General features: G+C 39.5%; 1 protein-coding gene across 1 annotated transcript in view; it reads right to left on the bottom strand.

The window, feature by feature from the left end:
- Window positions 1–4223: 4223 nt before the first annotated feature.
- Window positions 4224–23814, bottom strand: part of bmp7b (bone morphogenetic protein 7b) — a 29032-nt gene continuing 9441 nt past the window's right edge. The window contains exons 2-7 of the mRNA XM_076984249.1: window positions 12879–13071; window positions 11077–11225; window positions 9651–9854; window positions 8349–8425; window positions 6491–6601; window positions 4224–6276 (exon numbers count right to left, since the gene is read on the bottom strand). Coding sequence (XP_076840364.1) covers window positions 6127–6276; window positions 6491–6601; window positions 8349–8425; window positions 9651–9854; window positions 11077–11225; window positions 12879–13071 — 884 coding nt within the window. The 3' untranslated portion in view covers window positions 4224–6126. The remainder of the gene's footprint in view (window positions 6277–6490; window positions 6602–8348; window positions 8426–9650; window positions 9855–11076; window positions 11226–12878; window positions 13072–23814) is intronic.

The following is a 23814-nucleotide window of genomic DNA, read 5'->3' on the forward strand; positions in this document are numbered from 1 at the left end:
GTTGTGGTTTTACTGCAGTGTCTGTGGTGGATGTTTCTTCGCCTGTACTCATGCGTGTCAGGGAGGACACAGTCACATGTGTTAGGGTGGACATGTAGTCATGTGTGTCAGGGATGACACGTAATCACATGTGTCAGGGAGGACACAGTCACATGTGTTAGGGTGGACATGTAGTCATGTGTGTCAGGGATGACACGTAATCACATGTGTTAGGGAGGACAGTCACATGTGTTAGGGTGGACATGTAGTCATGTGTGTCAGGGATGACACGTAATCACATGTGTTAGGGAGGACACAGTCACATGTGTTAGGGTGGACATGTAGTCATGTGTGTCAGGGATGACACGTAATCACATGTGTTAGGGAGGACACAGTCACATGTGTTAGGGTGGACATGTAGTCATGTGTGTCAGGGATGACACGTAATCACATGTGTCAGGGAGGACACAGTCACATGTGTTAGGGTGGACATGTAGTCATGTGTGTCAGGGATGACACGTAATCACATGTGTTAGGGAGGACACAGTCACATGTGTTAGGGTGGACATGTAGTCATGTGTGTCAGGGATGACACGTAATCACATGTGTTAGGGAGGACAGTCACATGTGTTAGGGAGGACATGTAGTCACATGTGTTAGGGAAGACATGTAGTCACATGTTAAAGAGGACACCTAGCGACGTGTTAGGGAGGACATGTAGTCACGTATATAAGGGAGAACATGTAATCACGTGTGTTAGGGAGGACACATAGTCACATGTGTTAGGGAAGACATGTAGTCACATGTTAGGGAGGACACATGGTCACGTATATCAGGGAGAACATGTAATCACGTATGTTAGGGAGGACATGTAGTCACGTATGTCAGGGAGGACATGTAATCATGTGTGTTAGGGAAGACATGTAGTCACGTATGTCAGGGAGGACATGTAATCATGTGTGTTAGGGAGGACATGTAGTCACATGTGTTAGGAGGACATGTAGTCATGTCTTAGGGAGGACATGTACTCACATGTGTTAGGGAGGACATGTAATCACGTGTGTTAGGGAGGACGTAGTCACGTGTGTTAGGAGGACATGTAGTCACGTCTTAGGGAGGACATGTAGTCACGTGTGTTAGGGAGGACATGTAATCACGTGTGTTATCGAGGACATGTAGTCACGTATGTCAGGGAGGACATGTAATCACATATGTCAGGGAGGACATGTAATCACGTATGTTAGGGAGGACATGTAGTCACGTATGTCAGGGAGGACATGTAGTCACGTGTGTTAGGAGGACATGTAGTCACATCTTAGGGAGGACATGTAGTCACGTATGTCAGGGAGGACATGTAATCACGTGTGTTAGGGAAGACATGTAGTCATGTATGTCAGGGAGGACATGTAATCACGTGTGTTAGGGAAGACATGTAGTCATGTATGTCAGGGAGGACATGTAATCACGTGTGTTAGGGAGGACATGTCGTCACATGTGTTAGGAGGACATGTAGTCACGTCTTAGGGAGGACATGTAGTCACATGTGTTAGGGAAGACATGTAGTCACATGTGTTAGGGAGGACATGTAATCACGTGTGTTAGGGAGGACATGTAGTCACGTATGTCAGGGAGGACATGTAATCACGTATGTTAGGGAGGACATGTAGTCACGTATGTCAGGGAGGACATGTAGTCACGTGTGTAAGGGAAGACATGTAGTTACGTATGTCAGGGAGGGCATGTAGTCACGTGTGTAAGGGAAGACATGTAGTTACGTATGTCAGGGAGGGCATGTAATCACGTGTGTTAGGGAGGACATGTAATCACGTGTGTTAGGGAGGACATGTAGTCACATGTCAGGGAGGACATGTAATCATGTGTGTTAGGGAGGACATGTAATAACGTGTGTTAGGGAGGACATGTAATCACATGTGTCAAGGAGGACATGTAATCACGTATGTTAGGGAGGACATGTAGTCACGTATGTCAGGGAGGACATGTAGTCACGTATGTCAGGGAGGACATGTAGTCATGTATGTCAGGGAGGACATGTAATCACGTATGTCAGGGAGGACATGTAATCACGTATGTCAGGGAGGACATGTAGTCATGTATGTCAGGGAGGACATGTAATCATGTATGTCAGGGAGGATATGTAATCACGTATGTTAGGGAGGACATGTAGTCACGTATGTCAGGGAGGACATGTAATCACGTATGTCAGGGAGGATATGTAATCACGTGTGTAAGGGAGGACATGTAATCATGTGTGTTAGGGAGGACATGTAGTCACGTATGTCAGGGAGGATATGTAATCACGTGTGTAAGGGAGGACATGTAATCATGTGTGTTAGGGAGGACATGTAGTCACGTATGTCAGGGAGGACATGTAATCACGTGTGTTAGGGAAGACATGTAGTCACGTGTGTTAGGAGGACATGTAGTCACGTATGTCAGGGAGGACATGTAATCACGTATGTCAGGGAGGATATGTAATCACGTGTGTAACGGAGGACATATAATCATGTGTGTTAGGGAGGATGCTTCATTTGCTTACCTTTAACTGAAAAACTTGAAAAAGCTGGTAAAGTTCAGAAAAGCCTCACAACTGAGGTTTCACTGCTCTTCTTAGTTGGATCTCAATGAGTGAGATACTTCAGATGGGCTGTGTTCAGTATTCACTGTAAACATTTTACAGACTTTGAATTAATATTGAAAAAAACTGTTAGCAGTGTTTGTTTTAATAAATACACAGCCTTTTGAAATGTACCCAGCCTTTTGAATTACCTTTTGCTACATGTACTTCCAGACCAGATCAAACATTAATTAGTTGCAGTTCACCGTATGTTTATGAACAGACCACAGTAACTAGAACATGAGCATGCTGTGTTGTGTGTGTGTGTGTTTCCTTTCCTCTGTTGAGGTCAAGGATCAGGTGCTGGGGATGAAATAAATATCCATTGGCTTTCATTTTCGTCATCAGTGTTGTGGTGGACTTGGACCAGTGGGGTTATACGATAAGGTTTCATAAAACAATGTGACACTAAGAGGAAGTCCATGTTAGTGGTGGTGAAAGATGATTGCATTTTGGGGGCCGAGCCGTTAATGGTTTTTGGGGGGTGAGCAGAGGTTAAGAAGGAGAGGTGATGGTGTGCAGGATGTGAAAGGGTGATGTGAAGGGGCGCCCCTTAGACCTGCATTACCACCCCATTAACCTCTGACCTCTTGTTGGGCAGAATGCTGGAGGGAACAGGGTGCAGGAGTTTGACAGAGAGCAGAGATGCATGCAAGGAGAATGAGAGGAATAGAAGAGGCCTCTCTGGGGGCCTAGACCCATGTTTGAGAGAAAGAGAGAGAGAGAGAGTTGGAGAGAGAGAGGGCGGAGAGAGAGAGACCTGTGACCCGGCATACACACACATGGTCCACATTTGTGGGTTTGCGGGTGGCATGGTGCAAGAACTAATCTGAAACAGCTCCTATAATAAACAGGATGTAGGGGAGAGAGAGAGAGAGAGAGAGAGAGAGAGAGAGAGAGAGAGAGAGAGAGAGAGAGAGAGAGAGAGAGAGAGAGAGAGAGGCAGAGAGAGGGAGAGAGGATGGAGAAATGAATAGGTAAAAGGGAGAGATCACTCTATTTCCTTTCCAAACATAGAAGTCTATTCTCCCATCCCTCTCCATCTTACTCCCTCACCTTCACACATGCTCTGATCATGCAACAAGTCATTGCTCTCTTTTGCCACATACATTTGGGTTTTGGGATCCCTCCCATAAACATGCAGAAAAGCCTCATTGCGGTAAAATATTACAGCAACAGTGTTCAGGAAAAGTACAATAAAATAGTACTTAGCAGCAGTACGTGGGAAGTGTGTCGGGATGAAGGAAGGACTGTCTGTCAGAGCCTGTCAGGAGGCTCCATACCGCAGGACCAGCAAGCAATACGTGTAAACTGGCAAAGTTCACAGGAACATAGATACAGTCGATAGAATGTTTCATCTGGTTTTGTTTTCTAACTTTGTTCTTCTGTCTTTCTGTGGTTTGAAGGAGAGGCATTGCAGGACTGGACGTGTGAGAGAGATACTGGGAGGAAAGACAGTGCTGTTGTGTGGCATCTTTTCTGACGCCATGCACAGCAAACGGGTCAGGAAGGGAACAGTCGGATCAGGACAACTTCAGCAGGGTGATAAACGAGCGGGCAGCCTCTGTTTATTTTGTCCATTTTATTGGTGTAGGACTTCAGTAAAACACTCTGGGAGCTCAGCACAGTCCCCCTGTCCACATGCTCTCAATAAATACTGCCTTTCAGAAGAAAGGAAAATGTTATCTCTAGAATGGCCGTTATCTCTGATATAATGGAATGTCAGGAAAGGTGTTTAAGTAAACATAAACCACATGCTAATTTTTTCTCTTCGTCTGTCCTCTCTTTCTTCCATTCTGCAAATTTTAAACTAACCTTTGTTACAGTAATATCGTGGTTTATATATTTGTTTAAAATTAATCCTTGTTTGTTTGTTTTATACTTGGAGCAAACCTATTCCTACCATCCTTTCTAAAGGAGCTCTCTAAATCTGGTCCTGCATTTTCATGCTTGCCTTGATCTAACACACAAACATTTACATGAACAGTGTGATAATTCCCTGCTTCTGTGCCATTTATTGTTGTATTTGAAATGTACTCAAGATGTAATTACAGACTATATGAGGTCCTTATACATTTGAAATGGTTGATGCACCGACCAAATTAAAAACTTGGCTGCTGATTCCAGTACGTTCTTGGTGCAAAGCGTGTGTATAAATTTTTTAATTGGAAATTAAATACTTGACATACCTGAAAAAGTGTGCTACATGTCTAACAAAAATACTTTTGAATTTCCCAAAGTCTTCTACAGAGTCACATCTCGGACAGCACTGATGACAGATTATAAAACTATAACCACACTTATAAACAAAGAAATAATAACTGAAACAATTATGACTAGTTGTTTGGATATCCAGGTGTTCTGAACCATAAGCAGTTTTCCTGTTCAGGTTTATACTAAGAGAATCCTTTAAAAATGTTTTATTTACATTTCTCTTCCATTTTCTTCCACATATTGCACTTTCAAAATAGAATTCCATTATAAATTAAGCCTTTTCTTACCTCCAAAATGTGATTTTTAGATGGAGCTTTATTTAGTATTTCTATAAAAAATATAAAAATGGCTAACAAAGACATTGAATAAAGGCATGGAGCTAAGGGTTTGGCCTTAAACCCTCTCATCAAGTGTGCTTCAAAACTATTTAAAAGAAAGGATGAAGAGAACACATGATGCTTTATGCTGCACACTTCCTAAAACCCCTGAATACAAAGTCTCCATCACTGAAGTTGATCTCTTTTTGAGTGCATGTAACTACTCCTTCTTCACTATGTGTGTTTATCAGGATAATAAAGAAAAAGAACAGACTTGGAGAGCAGACTTGTGTTTTGACTCCATGTTCAGAGACTTGGAAAATAAATACACTTTTGTTTCTTTCATTGAAAAACTATTTACACAGTAGAAAGCACAAGGAACATAAGTGTATGTGTGTCTGTTTGTGTGTGTGTGTGTGTGTCTGTGTATGTCAGACAGAGAGAAAGAGAGAGAGAGTGCACATGTGCACATGATTTCATAGTGTGCATTTGTGTTTGAGCATTTTACTTCAATATTACAAACATCTGTTCCATCATTCCTGAAATTTCTAATGTAACCATGAGCTCCAATTATGTCTTAACTACGTTCAGATCAAAAATACCGAAAGTAAAAAATGAGCTTCATCCATCTTATGAACTGATAAGAAACAAATCCAGAGAGGGCCATTTATCACCAGTCTTCTTCTGGACACTCATGTGTACATGAAGGCATGCCTGTGTCTGTAAATGTGTTAGTGATTGTTAATGTGTTTATGCATATATTTGTGTTCTTGTATGTATGTATGTATGTATGTGTGTTGATAGGTGTGTGTATGTGTGTGTGTGTGTGTGAGAGAGAGAGAGAGAGAGAGAGAGAGAGAGAGAGAGAGAGAGCGAGAGAGAGGGAGAGACAGAGACATAGAGAGGGAGAGAGACAGAGGAAGAAAGAGCACGAGAGAGGGACAGAGAGAGAAACAGAGAGAGAAAGAGAAAGTTTGGAGTCTAATGGCAACCACAGGCTCTAACCACCATGTTGCGATATTTCTTTAGAATGACATTGGAGCTGTCATCAAAGTACAGTACAGAGATGGCATGGAGTTGTGTGGGGGCACAGCACGGCTTGGGCACTGTTTCCGGGTTAATGAAGTGAACCTGAGAAATTGGAGAAGGCGAAAGTTCAGAGACCAATATCACATATTTCATGGACTTTATTTTTCATTATAAAGTCAGTTGCTTATGATTTTAAGAATAGTTATTTTGTATTAAAATTACTGTACCGATACAGAAATGGAACAGATTCTATTAAAAAGTAGTAATGTTAGTGATATGCCAGTCTAATTCATGCAAAATAAAAGGTCTGAGGTACCAGTGTCTGCACAATGGCGTGGTTTGTTGCATTCATGTAAGAATTGAGAGGAAAGGCACACTCTCCCATACAGTAATATGCTGCATATCCTTCTGGAGCAATGATCCAGTCCTGAGAGAGAGAGAGAGAGAGAGAGAGAGAGATAGAGAGAGAGAGAGGTGGGTGGGGAGGGGGAGGGGCACATAGCCAGACTTAGTAGTGTCCAGTCCAGTAAAACATCAACTAGGGTTCATTTGGGTGCAAAATTTTGTGTGTGTGTATGTGTGTCTGTCTGTGTGTGTGTGTGTATTTATCTAATTACTAAATTATTGCTTTTTACTATTTTAAATATTTAACAGTCAAATCTAAAATTTGTCAAAAAAAAAAAAGCAGTAAAGCCTCTTCTAATACACACCCACAGGCCACTTTATTAGATACACCTGTCCTGCTCATTAACACAAATGTTGAATCAGCCAATCATGGCAGCAAATTGATGCATTTAGGAATGTACACATGACCAAGACGATCTGCTGCAGTTCAAACCGAGCATCAGAATGGGGAAGAAAGGTGATTTAAGTGACTTTGAACGTGGCATAGTTGTTGGTGCCAGACGGGCATTTTACCGCATAATTTAAAGGGCCAGGCCAGTTTCATGAAATGTTTTGAACCACATTTCTGTTATGTCTTTGAGAGACATTAATAAAAACAGAGATTAGATCATAGATTATTGCATGGTACTGAGTCAGTGCACCACCACATGGTTTTCCCTCATTGGCAATGCACTTCAAGGTAAACCCAATGTGGCTAAATATTAGGATTGTGACCAAAACAACAGGCTTCATTAAGACTGCTGAAGTGGAGGTTGGATATCTGAATACTTATACAAAATGTTTGCACAGTCACATACATTCCTGCCTACAATTTGTTAACAACACATGACTGGGGGTGTTTTTGGTTTAGGTTTCCCTGTTATTGTTCTGACTCTCCTCCCACTGTGCCTTGCAAGGCCCCTGCATTTGACATTTGTCGTTAAGCAAACGGACATCAATTTGTAGGAAGTTTATAGACGTTTGGTCACAGTCTTGTGTTCAACCTGTATTTCTGTTGCCTGTGTAAACACACCCCACATTGGATTGTTTGATACTGAAGCACTAATGACGATTACCAATCTTTATCTACAATAAAGCTTTTCTTCCTTACATTGGTCATTAGCAACATCATAGCCACTTCAACAATAGCATGTAGACCCCAACCAGCAAAACTCCAGAAGACCATGGCAGGGGTGGTGGCCAAGAATTTCACATCTGCTTGGGTGACAGTGTTTATGCACTTTGAATCAGTATGAGAGAGAGATGTGCTACAGGTGCCAGTGCTATCTTTGTATAAACAGAAATGAAGCTCTCATATCTCAGCTTGAATAATGTTCCTTAAACTTTAAGGCGATGCAGACTAATGGGATAAACAAGTCGTTTCATTAACTGAGCAGCTATGGAAACATGCTCAGAAAATACTCTCAGCTTTAAACAGAGAGATAAAGGGCAGATCTCAAGCTCTTACCAAAACTTGTTGGAAGAAGAGCAAACACATTATGCCTTCCAATTCTCCGCTACCAATAATATAGCAGCATCAGTGTACAATTCCCAGGAGCTTAAACTGTTTATACTTTAAGTTTGACACCATCTGGTTTAAATGTTATTTTATCAGAACTGCCCCCGTAACTCATCAGAACATGCTGATTGGTTTGGACAAAAAGGGGTGGAGGAACTGGTCCTATTTTGTTCACCGCTAGACCTGATACTTGGAGGACACCTGTGGCATTGGCCTTTTACTGGCTAAGAAAAGACAGGATTTGAGGAATTTTGAGATTTTTGTTTTGTACCTGCCAACCAAGGTCTCGGAAGCTCACGTACAACTCGTGTTTTTTACATGCCTGCTTCTGATCAGCACTGCTGTTCTCTGAAACACACACACACACACACACACACACACACACACACACACACACACACACACACACACACACACATTAGAGAGAGACAGAGAAAGAGATGAGACACATAATCACACACAGTTAATACTGCACATTCAATCAGAACATCATGACTTGTTCTGGATTCCAAATGCCAACATGTGTAGACAATGTTGGCATTTAAGCACTTAGTGCAACACTAAATGAAATCATACATCATTCCTGGTTGCACACATCATTCCACTAGTACAACTAGGAAAGAATCTGGACTGAAAGAAGTATTTTTTTAAAATAAAAGCTCTGTAAGCCCATTTTAATACTGTCACAGTAGCCCGGCAGTGGTAACTAGCAACAGTGGGACTTGAACCAGCAGATTACTAGGCTTGCACTTTAACTCTGAGGCACCCGCTGAGTGAAATGCTGAGATATCTCTGCCCTATTATAAGGTTAGAATCATAGTCCTCAGATATTCTGTCTGGATGTCTGTACTATATAAAACTAAGCTAAAAAACAATGCCTGGAGCAGACTTAAAATGCCTCATGCATAGCCTATAAATTAAATACCTATACATTAACCTGTAGCACCACAATGTTCCCTATTAAGGACAAATACGAGCTGGCATGTTCTCTGGGCAATATAGCCTTTAAAACATACCAATCCCAGATCGGACAAAGGCGTTTATTTTAAAACTCCCAGCACATTGGTGTCACCATTTTCTAGTTTCTAGTCTTCATTCTCTGCATACACACACTCAACACATCATTCTGTGTCAGACATCTCCATGTTGTAGCAGTTGTACACAAACACTGAACCTTCTGCACCCACTTACAGATGTGTCTCTATATCCTATGTACAGCAAACCTAGTTAAACAACGTCCAGCTCTAGGGGCCATTTCAAATAAACACTTCTGGAACAAACCTGGAATGTCTCACCATTTCAAACACTCTGAATCCTTCCACCACAGCCAAAAAGACAGAGTGTGTGCTATGTTGTCTGACATCCACCCAACCTGTGGTGTGATAACTGTGTAGACCAGCATCATTCAGAGTGACAGCATGTGAGCAGAGCAGTGCGCAGTATAGGCACACCATCCACACCTTCAAGAACACACACACATATGCAAACGCACACACACACACACACACACACACACACACACACACACACACACACACACACACACACACACACACACACAACTGCATCTAACCTGCAATGTTAGCTACACGCAGTGCCTCCTGGGTCTTGGTGGGTTTGGAGCGGTTTGGGTTGCGCTGTTTGCTGCCACCCTGAGCTGAGCGGATGCTACGAATGTGGACCTCTGTGGCTTTGAAGAAAGCTACCATGAATGGTTGTTTACTCTGGGGACCACTGCGGCCAATCAGCCCTGCCACTCGAGGATTCACACTCTGACCTGCAGGGGGAGACAAAGAGGAAAACACATTATATGAAATTTTGGTTTAGTGGAACTAAATGGCAGGACAATGAAAGGTATGATTATAATTACATGTAACAGCATGTGATCTGAGAAATGCAGAAATAGATGATCCCAAAACTGGTGTAAAGTTCAGACTATTTGTGGAATTATTGCTGTTCGTAGGAGAAACTATTACTCAGCATGACTGCTGAAATCTTGTGTGTTTATAAGTTTAACTTTTTTGAAATTTATGTTCACCATTATCAATTGCGCAGAAAATCTTTGATCCTCTTATTTAATGCATTTCTAACTCGTTAAAGGTAGATCTAATCCATAACTAATTTTCTATTATGTAATTATGTATTTGGTGTATGGAACATAGTGCTCATGCATTGAAACCCTCTTCTTCCCCAATTCTCTCTTAAATTCCACAACTTTTATCTTAACAAAATGCATAACAAAATGCATGTACACATTTTTTTTTTTGTCGTGTGGCATCAAACAGAAGAGAGAATTCTATCTGTTTTTAGCACTGACATAAAGTGATGTAGATTTTTGTCTATAGTGACTGGTTTCCAGAGAACATGTCACCACATGCCTGACTTCTTCTTCATGACATGAAAGAACACAGCTTGCCTTCTATAGCACAGTAAAACACAGTAATGTTTTTTGTAATTGTTTGTAATTCTCTTAAGTCTACATTTATTTACAGTATGAGTGAGAGAGAGAGAGAGAGAGAGAGAGAGAAATGTATATACATTTAAAGATATATGATATATTTAAGGTTAAAAAATAAATCTGCAAGTAAACAACTGAAACTACTAGGTGACTAGTAGGATTACCATTTCTTATGCTCATTGATGTTAAAACACTAAAAGTGTTTTTTGGAAAAACTTTTAATAACTCATGAAAGGTATATTAAAAGAAAAATTGTATTATTAACTCTTTTTTTTGCGCTATACAAATATATTTGATATTTGATTTTCTTTATTCTTGATTACATACTGGACATATATATTTCAATCAATTTTATGGTAACTTGAGATGTAGCGTCTGCTAGCATATTGCAGCTAACATTCAGATGAATGCTATTGGTTCAATATTCTATTGGTTAGAATGGACACTTTGAGAGGTGTTTAGACAGTGCATTCAACTTTATGTGACCTGCTCTTCTGATCACTGGGGTCATCGGTGATGTAATGAGATGTTGCCCACTGACCATGCATGCTCTCTACAGCCAGCTGCAGACCCAGGTTACGGCCCGGGTTCAGGACCCAGTGGTTGCTCGTGGCTGTGATATCAAACACAAGCCAGCCTTCTTCTGCTGCCCAAATCACCCGAGAGTCCAGGAGAAACAGGTCCGACTCCCTGCAGAGTGAAAGGGGGGGGGGGGGGGGGGGGCAGAATGTGCATTTATGCTGGCATGTGAACTGCAGTCTGCTGCAAGTTACATAAGTGGCTGACATGAACACAAGACCAAAAATGCAGGTTTATATAAATGACTGATCCTGGTCAGGAAATCATTACTGTCTCATTGAGCAAGTCTCTTCTCCTAGCTTAAGGCTGCACTAAAAGGGTATGTATGTGTATTTGGGGGTTTGCACAATCAAAAGCAGATCTGAGAGTGTATTACAGGGGCTTGTTGAAAGAAAACATGACGACCACACTGTCTGTTCTGTTCTCAATCAGTAAGTCTAGCTATAAACTCTACAGAGAATAGAAAGGAAGTTCTGTATATATATATATATATATATATATATATATATATATATATATATATATATATATATATAAATCATAGACATTGTCATACATACCCATCAATAACCAAAAAGATATAAGATATAACTTATAAGTATACAAGTGACCATATGGTGGGTAAAGGAAAAACATTTCACAAACACCAATCAGAGAGTAGGCCAAGTCCAGGTAAAGACTGTAAAATGGCCTAGTGCAAAAAATATATAAGGCGATGGAAGGAATGAGACAATAAAAGTATAAAGGGAAGGAAAGAGAATTATGATAGCATGTGAAAAAGACTGGGAGAGAAACAGAGTGTGTGTGTGTGTGTGTGTGAGAGAGAGAGAAGAGAGAGAGAGAGAGAGAGAGAGAGAGAGAGAGAGAGAGAGAGAGAGAGAGAGAGAGAGAGAGAGAGAGAGAGAGAGAGCGCTCCAGATGGTGATGCCCATGGGAACACTTCATTTCCTTAATTGACAATAATGGTTTTATAAATGGTTGTCAGTCTCGCAGTGAACAAGCTACCCTGTACTAAATCACTAAAGGAATTCAGAGAAAGAAGCAGGAAAGAAAGAAAGATAGAAATGAAGGGAGAAAGTGGGAGATTAAGAAATAATAGACGAAGAAAAAGAGAAAAGGGGGGGAAAAGAGATAAAGGAGACTAGTGTACACAATGAAACCTTTAAATGTCACCAGTTTAAAGGCATTTACAACAGTTAAAGGTACTATGGAACATATGTTACATGTCTATTCTCTCTGCCTAATGGACACACCTGGGCTCAAAGCTTTCCCTTTCATCTGATATCTCGTCCACTTATCCTTCCATTTCTCTCTACTTTTTCTCCAATCACAGGACAATGGTGTGTGTTGTTTCTTGTGGGCCTGTAGAGTCAACCCTTAACCAGGGATCTAGGAGAAAGAGTGGGAGCTAGATGGTTTTAAACTTGATTCATGGTGTGAGTTACACCGATATTCTAGAAGGTTCCAAATGTGTCGTTGAGGGAAGGTCTGTGGGCACACAACCGGCTCTTTGAGAGGCAAACAGCAGAGCTGGAATTGACAATACGCCGTAGAAATGTGTTGAATGGAAAGATATATCTCAGTGGCAAATTTTGGTGTTGGTAACCTTCTAAAGTTATCTAACAGCCAAATTAAATTGGATTTCTAAAAATTATTTATCACATAGGTCAAATGAATTGAGCTGTTGTATGAACTGATAACATTTTAAATTAACATTATGACAGGTTCCTTGTCATGTGTGTATCTTCTTTGTGCATCTCCCACCTGTCCAAATGTTCTTCCAGCACTTGATAGACACTTATCCGGAAGGTCTCATTGTCAAAGTGCTCCGAGATAAAGTCCTTATAGATCCGGAACTCTGCTGCCGTCACTGCTTCTCCCTCGGGAATCTTGGACAGGTCGAATCGGAATTCTTTGTAGTGCCGACGTACAGGCAAAAACTCTTTATCATGCTCCACTGCGAAAAACATTAAAAGACATATTTGCATGCAACAATTAAAGCAGTGTAAAAGCCAACAGCCATAAAACGTTTTCACTCAGGCAAAAGGTTAGTCTGACATTTAAAACACTCAATGCAAATGTCACTTCTGTTTGTAGTGCTGGGTAAGTAAAAAAAAAGTTGTTTCTCTTCACAGATTTGAGGACATATGGTGAGAAAGCCCAGGAGTGGCTGATTGAGACAGAACTGCAGACAGGTTTATGTCTCTCATTCCAGCCCTCTCTCTCCCTCCTTTCTTGGTCTTTAACACCCATACCCTGCTAGTCCAGTTTGAATACAGTTGCTGACAAGTTTTAATAATAAAATAATTCATGTTTTATATCATAACATTTATTTTGAAATTTTTTTTTACAGAAAACATTATGACAAACATAAGAAAAGCATTTCCAAATCTCAAGAGCTATGGTTTGTCTTAACAACAGCTTTAAAACACTTTGGTTAGAACATTTCAACTGGAAGTCATCTATTCCTGCCATGTTTTCTGTTAACAATTACATGTGTTGCACAGTTTGCAGCCAGCTTCTGTCCTGATTGCTAGTCAGTTTTCTAACCACATGACCATTGCTGATATTGTGACGTATAGGTGACACAGACATGGTAGCCACAATTTTGCTGGCAGTGTGGCAAGAACTTTTACATGTCTCAGGGGTTTTTAGTGTGCTTCTGGACCAGTCTCAGATTTTAAGATGTAAGATTTTTAAATCTTTTAAATCTTGCGAACTCCAATCACAGGACAATGGTGTATGTTGTTTTTTGTGGAACTGTAGAGACAACCCTTTACCAGGGAATAGATGTTTTCAGTATCTGTTCTGTAAGGCATTCATTGAGTGAATTCATTGACCATTGATCTAGCATTCTTGTGATATACAAAAATGCAATTAATTCTAGTCAAGTGCAGTTTGTGTCTCATTAAGGACTAACTTACTGGACATGAATTAAGACTTGGACTAAATGTAATATGTCAGTTGTGTGAATATTCTCTTTAGGCCTAAGTTCTTGATCCTGGACAGGGAAAATAGCTCAATATATTTACCAGTTTTTATGTTAACAATTACAATCTGTAATAATCACAATATGTAGCAAAAAATGATCAGTCATGTCTGCCACATCAGTAACTGTAGCTCTTACTCTCTGTTTCTAATGCATGTAATAATTAAGTTGCAGAGAATATTCCTATAAAGTCTCTTGCTGTTTCACTGATGTTCACTACATGTGGACAGAGCCCTTCTCTTGATGGGCCCCAGCTCAGTCTTTCTCAGTTGGTTTACCTATCTACTACTTTACCCACACCAATTTTCCTTTCTATTTATTCAGTTAGCTTCCTTCAGCTTTGCTGTGCTGGATTGTTATTGCCCCATTTGAGTATTTTTGGTTGTTTTGAACACATTTTAGCTTAAAACGGTGCTTGGGCTACTGCCTACGTGAACCTGCTCTTAGCATCAAATGCAAAAGATATCTACAGTTTCTTACAACGGGATTTTGACAATGATCATCACCTCATTAAAAATATATAGCCAAAATTCCTATTAAATACAACTGATTTAATTATTATTTTTCATAAGGACAACAATCTTATTGTGTTTATTAAAGTGAATCAGACAGTTGGTGTGTTATTACACATGGAAAATTAAATAAATTAAATAATTAAAAAAGTTTGTATATAATTTTATTGTTATCACAGTAAACAATGATAATAATACGACTTCAAGTGCCATATATTTTGGTGTGGCCACTTTGACAAGTACGTAAAATATATCTGGCACTGCAGTTTATTTTGGCGCTGCAGTTCATGTATGCTCATAGCCAAGATGAAACTGTCACTGCACTGTGCTGGTTCACACTCAGCTAAGAATGAAAAGAGTTCGTCTGATTGAATACTGCTGTGGCATGCCTAACCACACCTGCTGACTATGTAATCAGTCTAATCCAGCCTCTTTTTAGAATTGCACCACCATTTCAGCCACACTTACATATGCCTATGCTGTGGTCTTATGCTTTATTTCTGTGCTTGCACTGTGTCTATGAAAACAGAGCTCTGTTTCATCCCATTCTCATTTCGTACATGCTTACAATCTCTATCTCTTTATTTTACTGTCACTGTCAATGTCCATGAATGTTTCACCTTTCTCTTTCTTTTCTCATCATCCTTGCTTTCATCATTCTCTTTTTGCTTTCTCTTAGACAGCACAAAACCCTAACTGTGCAGAGAGAGAGAGACAGAGAGAGAGAGAGAGACAGAGAGAGAGAGAGAGAGAGAGTGGGCAGGCATGCATGCAAGAGAGAGACAGAGATATAAAGAGAGAATGAGGGAGAGAGAAAGAGAGAAAGAGTGAACATGGCTCCAATTTCTCTGCTGGAGTGATTAACGTAGGCCATTCCATTATCTATTGTACACCACTTCCCAGAGGACTGCCATTGTTTACACACTCTTCTCACTCCGGGATGCCCTTCCATTGAACCCCCCAGGTGCACCCTAACAGGGCCGGCACAATGCCATGAACACCTGCACCCGCTTGGCACTAAAACAGGGGCCTGCCAGCAGTTTGCAGACCTCGACTACCAAAACCAGTCTAGGACCAAATTTTGAAGGGACTAAACTTCTGGATTAAACATCTTCATTTGGAATGTTACCCACAGTACATAATTGCAAAGCCCCAGTTCAAATGTGACAATATGACTGCCAACTAGTGTGCAATGTGACAACTTCACACTTGTATTGTAAGACATTGTATGTATTGATATTGTATATATATTTTTCATATATATATGAAAAATGACACTGGGTGCAAATTAAGCTTTCCTTGGTGTGTCTTCTATTTCATGCCAGGGTCAAAATGAGCACTTGACACTTGAGTGCAGACATTTCAACCTTTATTGGTAGGAACCTTGGCATTATTTTATTTTGCGTTAGCTGCTTTAGTTTCTTTAGTGCTGAAGACGTTTGGATATAGTCTTGTTTATTTTATTAAAAATTATATGTAAAATGGACATATTTCATTAAAATACATCCATTATTCTTTTCTATTTTCTATTATGTAGTACATGTAATTGATTATGCAGTTACAAAGCTCAAAGTATGTGGTATAGTGAATAACTCTCCCAAAGAAATTGAAATTTCAGCCATTTTCTTAAATACAAGATGATGCAATCACAATACATTTCCATACTGCCTTCCTATCAGCAAGCTAGCACAACACATCTTTACACCTTTACACTGCACACCTTTACACTGCACACAGCAACTACTGGAGGCCGAGAAGAGTTTGTTGAGTTCTGCAGCCATGTCAAGATGACATGCATTGCGGTGTCCTGCATTGTGAGGGGAAACCTCACATTGCAAGCACTGCCAAAGAATTACCACAAAGACGTCAGTGATTTATATTCATTATTTTACAGTGTGCCTAGTACTTTTTCAAAAATCATGTGGGATTTTTGCATTTCTTACCTATGAAGAATGAGGCAATACCATTTTTGTGAGGACCAATGTAAGATTCAGGATAACAATCTGTATTTGTTATTATCTGTGTGTTTGTAATGTGTAAATCAAGCAATTGCTTGATGCTTTTTCATATGTGGTGTTGTTGACTGGAACTACATTCTAGGGCTGTAGCTCAGTTGCAGACCTCTTTCTCAATGATGGTAACTTGACAAATAATCTTAGTATGTTACAATGGTTCAGCTGCTGGCTCACTAACATAAAATTGTGTGGAATGTTCAATGATCAAATTTGGAGGTGGATTTATGATTTCAAACTTTTAATGGCTTAGAAACCTTCAGACACTAATGATTTATATGACCAAGTACAGCTTGAAAATTAATTGTCCTTAAAAAGAACAACACAAAAGAAAATTAATTAGTCTAAACTTCAGATTTTTAAATTGATAAGTCTAACAAATACTTTTGCATTATTTTTGACAGGCTGCCTGACAGGGCTGGAACATGTAGGGGTTGAACTGCTTTGGCCGATGTTCAGGACGTAGGGCCGATGTTCAAGAGTAATCAAACTGAGCAGAGAAGATTGGACGCATCATGAGGCGGAGTTTAAGGGCACAGGAGCTGTAATAGAATTTCTGACACATTACCAGAAAAATAATGTGTTTCTGAAATATTGAAACATGTAAATCTATTCTAATATACCCCCAAAACAAAATAATTCAAACTGAAAATGAATCAAATATCAACCATTTAATTCCCCTTAAAGCTCTAGATTGGTCTGCATAGTGGAACCTGTTCCGATAGAGGTGAAACACTGTTTGATGGGATGATTCTGTGGATTCATCTCCATTAAAAACGTCATTCAGATTTCTGTAGGGTCTGTGGTGCTATTCAGTACTTTAATGGAGTTCACCAACACAGCACATGGGCTCAGGCTTTTCCATTACAGATTGTAGATTTTGTGTCTGAGCGTGATAATATGTAGTATGAAGCATGCATTGCTTTATGAACACATCTTAGCAATAGTTACAGGTGTGCTCTGATGTCTGACCAGGAACTCTTGTCACTGACCTCTGATGAGGCATGATGTATGACTTTAAGGGAGGTCTTTCCAACAGCACCTGACCACTATGAGACAGCTTGTCCTCCACTGTGTTTCTACATATGTATAGTGGTGTGTGTCAGACTAATAGGAATCACATAAGCATGGTGTGTGGTGCCTGAATACTTGCTATATCCAGATTGTGGCCAGATTTATGTCTGCACACAGCTGAGGTACAATAGCAAAGTAAGCCAGACCATATTTATTTTCAGACCGGAACACAAACCAGCCAAGATCAGTTCTGTCAGTGTAGATAGCAGACAGATGATTGGATGCACAAGTTTGCACTGGAAAAACAAATGTAACCCTTGCCAATTGGAGTGAACATGTGTGTACATACTTGACTCTTAATATTACATCATTATAACAAGCAATCAGAATGGCATCAAATATACACCATATCACCTGATTTGCAAAAAATCTAGTTCTTTCCCCCGGCAAACCCAAAAGACAGACTAGCAACAAGGACTCTGCTGTTGTATTGCTTCTTTGGCCTTTCTGTTTCTGTTTTTTTCTCATCCCTCTAACTTTGTCATTACTCTTGAAACATGTTCTTAGTACCAGATCTGCTCTCTCACTCCATCCCACCCACATCAGGGAACATCAAAGGGCCTACCCATTTCTCTGGAGATTTTAATCAATGATGTACAGCTAACTGTCATGGCCTCACCCTCACAAAACATACCCCCTGGAGTGTGTTTAAGAGCATGAAACACACACACACACACACACACACACACATACACACACACACACACACACACACACACACACACACACACATACACACACACACATACACACACACATACACACACACATACACACACACACATACACACACACATATACACACACACACACACATATACACACACACACACACACACACACACACACACACACACACACACACACACACACACACACACACACATCCACACCGAGTTTATGAACTGTTGTCGAGCAGCTGGGTCTTAAGTGTATATAATTCTTTTTAGGTGATGGCCTGTTTATTTGGCCTGAGGATTTGAGACAAATGACTCACACCTGCTCATCAGCAGTACATGCAGACTGAAAAATTACGTGTGTGTGTGTGTGTGTGTTTTTATTGTATTCACAATGATGTCCTTTCCCGTGAAGTACTGTTTTAATAGAGGCAATTAAGAAATCACACATATACAACCACACACACTAGCAAAAGGGGCGGAACTTCGAATGCTTTTCATACAGTGATACATAGATTAGCAAATAAACTCTTGAAAACACCTGCTGATACAGTACAGAACATGCTGAGCAGATAAGAGCTAGCAGCTGCTGTCCTCTCCCTCCCCTTTATTCCTACGGACCAACTCTATGATTCATAAATAATGCCTCTTGGTTCATAGATGACACAGAAAAGCAGAGATCGCTCTCTCTCTCTCTGGGATCAAACACAAATTACTAAACCCAAGACCTCCACCCATCCTCCATCGAATGTCCTTCTATTCGAACTCCATCCCAGTGTATATGATTGTTCCCTGAGGACAGATAAGGAGCTTGACTTAAAACAAACTCTTGATCTTTGTGTATAGCTCTCCCTGTTTAACCTGGAAGTTAAGTTCAGTTTTTTTTGGGAGTTTTGTTTATTTGTCCATTGTTGACATGACACATATCCAAGTTTGCGCACATGCATATACGTGATATGAACATGGTTTACAAATTTACCTCCTTTTTACTTGAATCACCTTCTAACTGACTTCTCCTCCACTGCTTGTATTAATCTGTTGTAAATAAGGGAGTGTTCTGATGTATAAATAAAGCCTCCTGTCCAATTGTCTTCTTTCTATTACAGTTCAGTGTACTCAACATCTTTAATTTTAATTACTGCACCTCTCCAACTATCTCCCCCCCTCTCTCTGTCCCTCTCTCTTTCAGACATTAATTAGTTGTGGGCCCAACACAGTAAACTCAAGTTGGCACATTTATTACTTCCTCTGGAAGGAAACGAGTGGCCAGTGAGGTAGTTACCATACCTGTGTTAAATAAACATTACAGTGTGTGTGTGTGTGTGTGTGTGTGTGTGTGTGAGAGAGAGAGAGAGAGAGAGAGAGAGAGAGTACATTTATTGTGGCATGTGAACTACTGTATGTTGCCAGTCAATACAGTTTTTGTTACATATTCAATAGTTTCCGTTTCTAGCCAACACCACACACACACACACACACACACACACACACACACACACACACACACACACACACACAATTGCAGACATATACTTACCACTCATGGGTGACTCACACACCCACCATCACATCACACATTAAAAGAGAGGCTCTGTGAGTCATTTTAGAGAAGAGAGCAAAGTTCAAATACCACCTGATACCCACCTGTGGTTGCTCATAATACTGCCTGTACTACTATGAACATTAATCACTACCTCTACTACTTATACTATATGTAAACACATACAATAGTGAACACAAACAGTTACTTAATTTAATGTATTTTTTAAAGCTATAGGAAATTCAGAGTAATTTAAGTAGTACAAGGAGAAAGAATCCATTAAAAGTTCCAATATAACTGCATAAAACCTCATAGACACATGCTCAATTTTTTATAGTGTTATAGCTATAGTGTTATAGTGTTATAGCTATAGTGTTATAGTGTTATAGCTATAGTGTTATAGTTTTATAGTGCTATAGTGTTAGTGTTATCATGTTATAGCTATAGTGTTATAGTGTTATAGCTATAGTGTTATAGTTTTATAGTGCTATAGTGTTAGTGTTATCATGTTATAGCTATAGTGTTAAAGTGTTATAGCTATACTGTTAAAGTGTTATAGCTATAGTGTTACAGCATTATAGCTAATGTGTTATAGCTATAGTGTTACAGTGTTGTAGCTATAGTGTTATAGCGTTATAGCTTCCAAAGTCATTTCCTATACAGAGCTCTTCCTTGAAAAGAAAGACGGTCCACTCAGCATCATCAGTGTCACCCGCTTATCTCTTAGCAGGTCTTCTGACTTTCAGTCTTCTATCTCATATCAAAACATGATCAATCTGATACAGATCATAATACAGATGTGTTATAGTGGGGGGCACTGCAATTAAAAACCAAATTAAAAATACAGACGACAGTACAGCTTTACAAACGCAATAAACAATAACATCTGTACTAGATAACTTCTTAAGCAAAATAAGGTTCCAAACAAAATAAGGTTCACAGCTCCGTGTTCCTCGGGAGAGGAATATGTAAACAACGCGCACAAGGACATCAAAGGAATGAATCGAAACTAGCTAGCGGTGGTACGCTAACGGCAGCTAGTGTCGCCACAGCGAGCTGAAATTATCATACAGTTAAGCCCGCCCACTAAGACGGAAGATAAGATTGGTCAATTTTGCTGTCATTTGAAATTAGTATTGCGCTGAATTATAACTGCCAGGCCCTCTGTAACGAACAGTGGGCATCACAGTCCTGATAGGGGGAGACACAGGCTCACAGGCTTCCACTTAACCCCTAACATTCCAACACAGATTGAATAGACACGGGTGAATAATTTATTTGCTTATATATTTGTAATTGTTTAGATGTCGATTGTCAAACTGTAAGTAGATAAAATAAAATTGGATAAATTATATATATATATATATATATATATATATATATATATATATATATATATATATATTTATGTTTTAAGAATGTTTTAGGCCCTCTGAGAGGGCGTAGAGGGCCCTGACGGTTCCCCACTGGTATACTGTCAATAGAAAGATAAATATATATAAACATATATATATATATATATATATATATATATATATATAAACATATATATATAAACACACACACACACACACACACACACACACACACATATATATATATATATATATATATATATATATATATATATATATATATATATATATATATATATAAACATATAAATCCAATACTTTCATGGATAAGGAAGTCTAACAAGGTAACCAAGAGGAAAGAAAAAAAAACGCATGATAAATAATTTGTTATTAGGGTATCTAATGGCTGATTTGACTCACGGGTCAAAGCTGACCCATTATCAGTAAAAGACAATAACAGAAAACTAACACAAGAGGAAGGTTAATATCTGGTCTCACATGCATACAATGCATTTAACATCACATAGATGTTCATTCCCAGTTTTACCTTCCATCTTCCTTTCAATGATATGGAGGTCGTCACTAGGTCTATCATAGTCTGTAATTTATCTTTGCTGGCTGCTTGCGGAAAACATCACTGTTAAATCTTTGATCTGTCATCACGCTCCCACATTTTCCAGCTTGCCCATGATGTCAAACTGGGTGAAGCCTTTTTGAAATCTATGAAGCAATGAAAAAATTACCAACAGCTGCTCCTCCCACCTTCCATCATTCTGTTCTGAATCCAGAGTAGAATGATCAGCATGACCTTACACATGGGGGCAATCCTCATCAACTGACTCCACTCCCAGGGCCACTTTCCACCTTCCTGGAGTACTTGACATATTTTGTGAATTTATTTCACCACCATGGATCTATGGGTCTTATAAACTATGGGAATTCAATCTATTCTAGTACCATTATTATTAATCATTTTATTTATAGTTTGCAGTATTATCTCTTCATTTACATACAGATCATCTACTTAATTTACACGTCCAGTGTCATTCTTTTCAAATATATTCATTCATTTGTCTGATCCTTTTTGTTGTCCATGAAGATGTTTCCAGCTTCATCATTAATCACAGTTGTTGGACACTTTGCCTCACTGGTTTTGTCTGCACCTACCTTCATTTGGTTGATACTGATCTACTTGTGTCTGCTCTGGCACTGTTTATTGTCATTCTGTTAAAGAAACACACTCCAAGAACAATTTAGTATGATATAAAAGATTCTGATATCTGCATATTGCAACATGTCACATTTCGGTTTTATTATTTTTGCAAATTATTCCGCCAAGAAACATCTGTTCATAATTCAAATCATAATTTGATGTGTTTTATACTTTGATCATTAGTTTAACAATGGGCTAAATGTACATAATTATAATCTTCATAGTATTCATAATAAAATATAGATACGTATGCCTCTATGTATCAGTGCTATTATAAACCACCCAAAACTTTCGATAGCGCTTTTATTCAACATTCAATGCTGCACACTTGCGCTTAGCATACACATATAACATATAACACATAAAAACAATGTGCAAAGAGCGAGACTCAAAGATGAGTGACAAACTCTACACAGACACACATAAGTACCTTTGAAATGAACAAGACCCAGGTGCAGCACATAGCATTGACAAGACAAACCACATTGAACCACACCTAAAGGAACTACATATATGGATGTGAACAGATGCAGAAAGCATGACAGCTATTTAAATGTTAAAACGCCCCTATTTGCAACTCAATTAAAACGTCTTTGCAACATATTGCTGCTATTCCACCCCGAGTGTGTTGAGTGGGTCTGGCTACTGCCTGTAGTACTGTCCTTGTTCTGTGAGTTTTGCCTCTGTCTCAACTCTTTTGGGATTTTCCTGCCTGTTTTTTGCTCTGTTGGTTTTTTTTTTACTTGGACTTTCTTCAGTACGACAAGCACATGCATGGATATGATACCAATGTTGATCTCCAATGTACACCACTAACATCCTTACTACCGCAATGCGTTTCAGAGCTATGCTGTCTTAGAAGGGAGGGTCTGCATACATTCCCTCTTGAACCAACTGAAATGACTGCACAGATTCTACAGATGATTGCATATTAGAAAAAAGGCTCAAAAGTTTCAATAGGCTACAAAATCTTTAAGAACTCTTACTGAGCTGGACACCTCAGGGCCAGTGTCAGGGGAGCTGAGGTGACAAGCCCGATCAGTGCATGTGTCTATCCAGTTGACATCCCATCACCCCCAACTGTTACACTTCCTCCGCCCAGCAGGGCCCCCGTCAGTCTCCTACACCTCACTTTACCTTCTCCCCTTGCTCTCTTTTTAAGTTTCGCAATTAAAAAAATATATTAAATATCTAATATAAGCATGCATTTATATGATGTAAACATCTATCTTTTCCATGAAAATAGCTTTTTACACAGAAAAAGAAAGAGAAGAGTTTGTTTGTCTCTGTGCTGTCCAGAGGTACTACTGACCAGTGTTGTGAATATT

The sequence above is a fragment of the Brachyhypopomus gauderio genome, chromosome 21, assembly GCF_052324685.1.
Source record: "Brachyhypopomus gauderio isolate BG-103 chromosome 21, BGAUD_0.2, whole genome shotgun sequence".
Taxonomy (NCBI): Eukaryota; Metazoa; Chordata; class Actinopteri; order Gymnotiformes; family Hypopomidae; genus Brachyhypopomus; species Brachyhypopomus gauderio.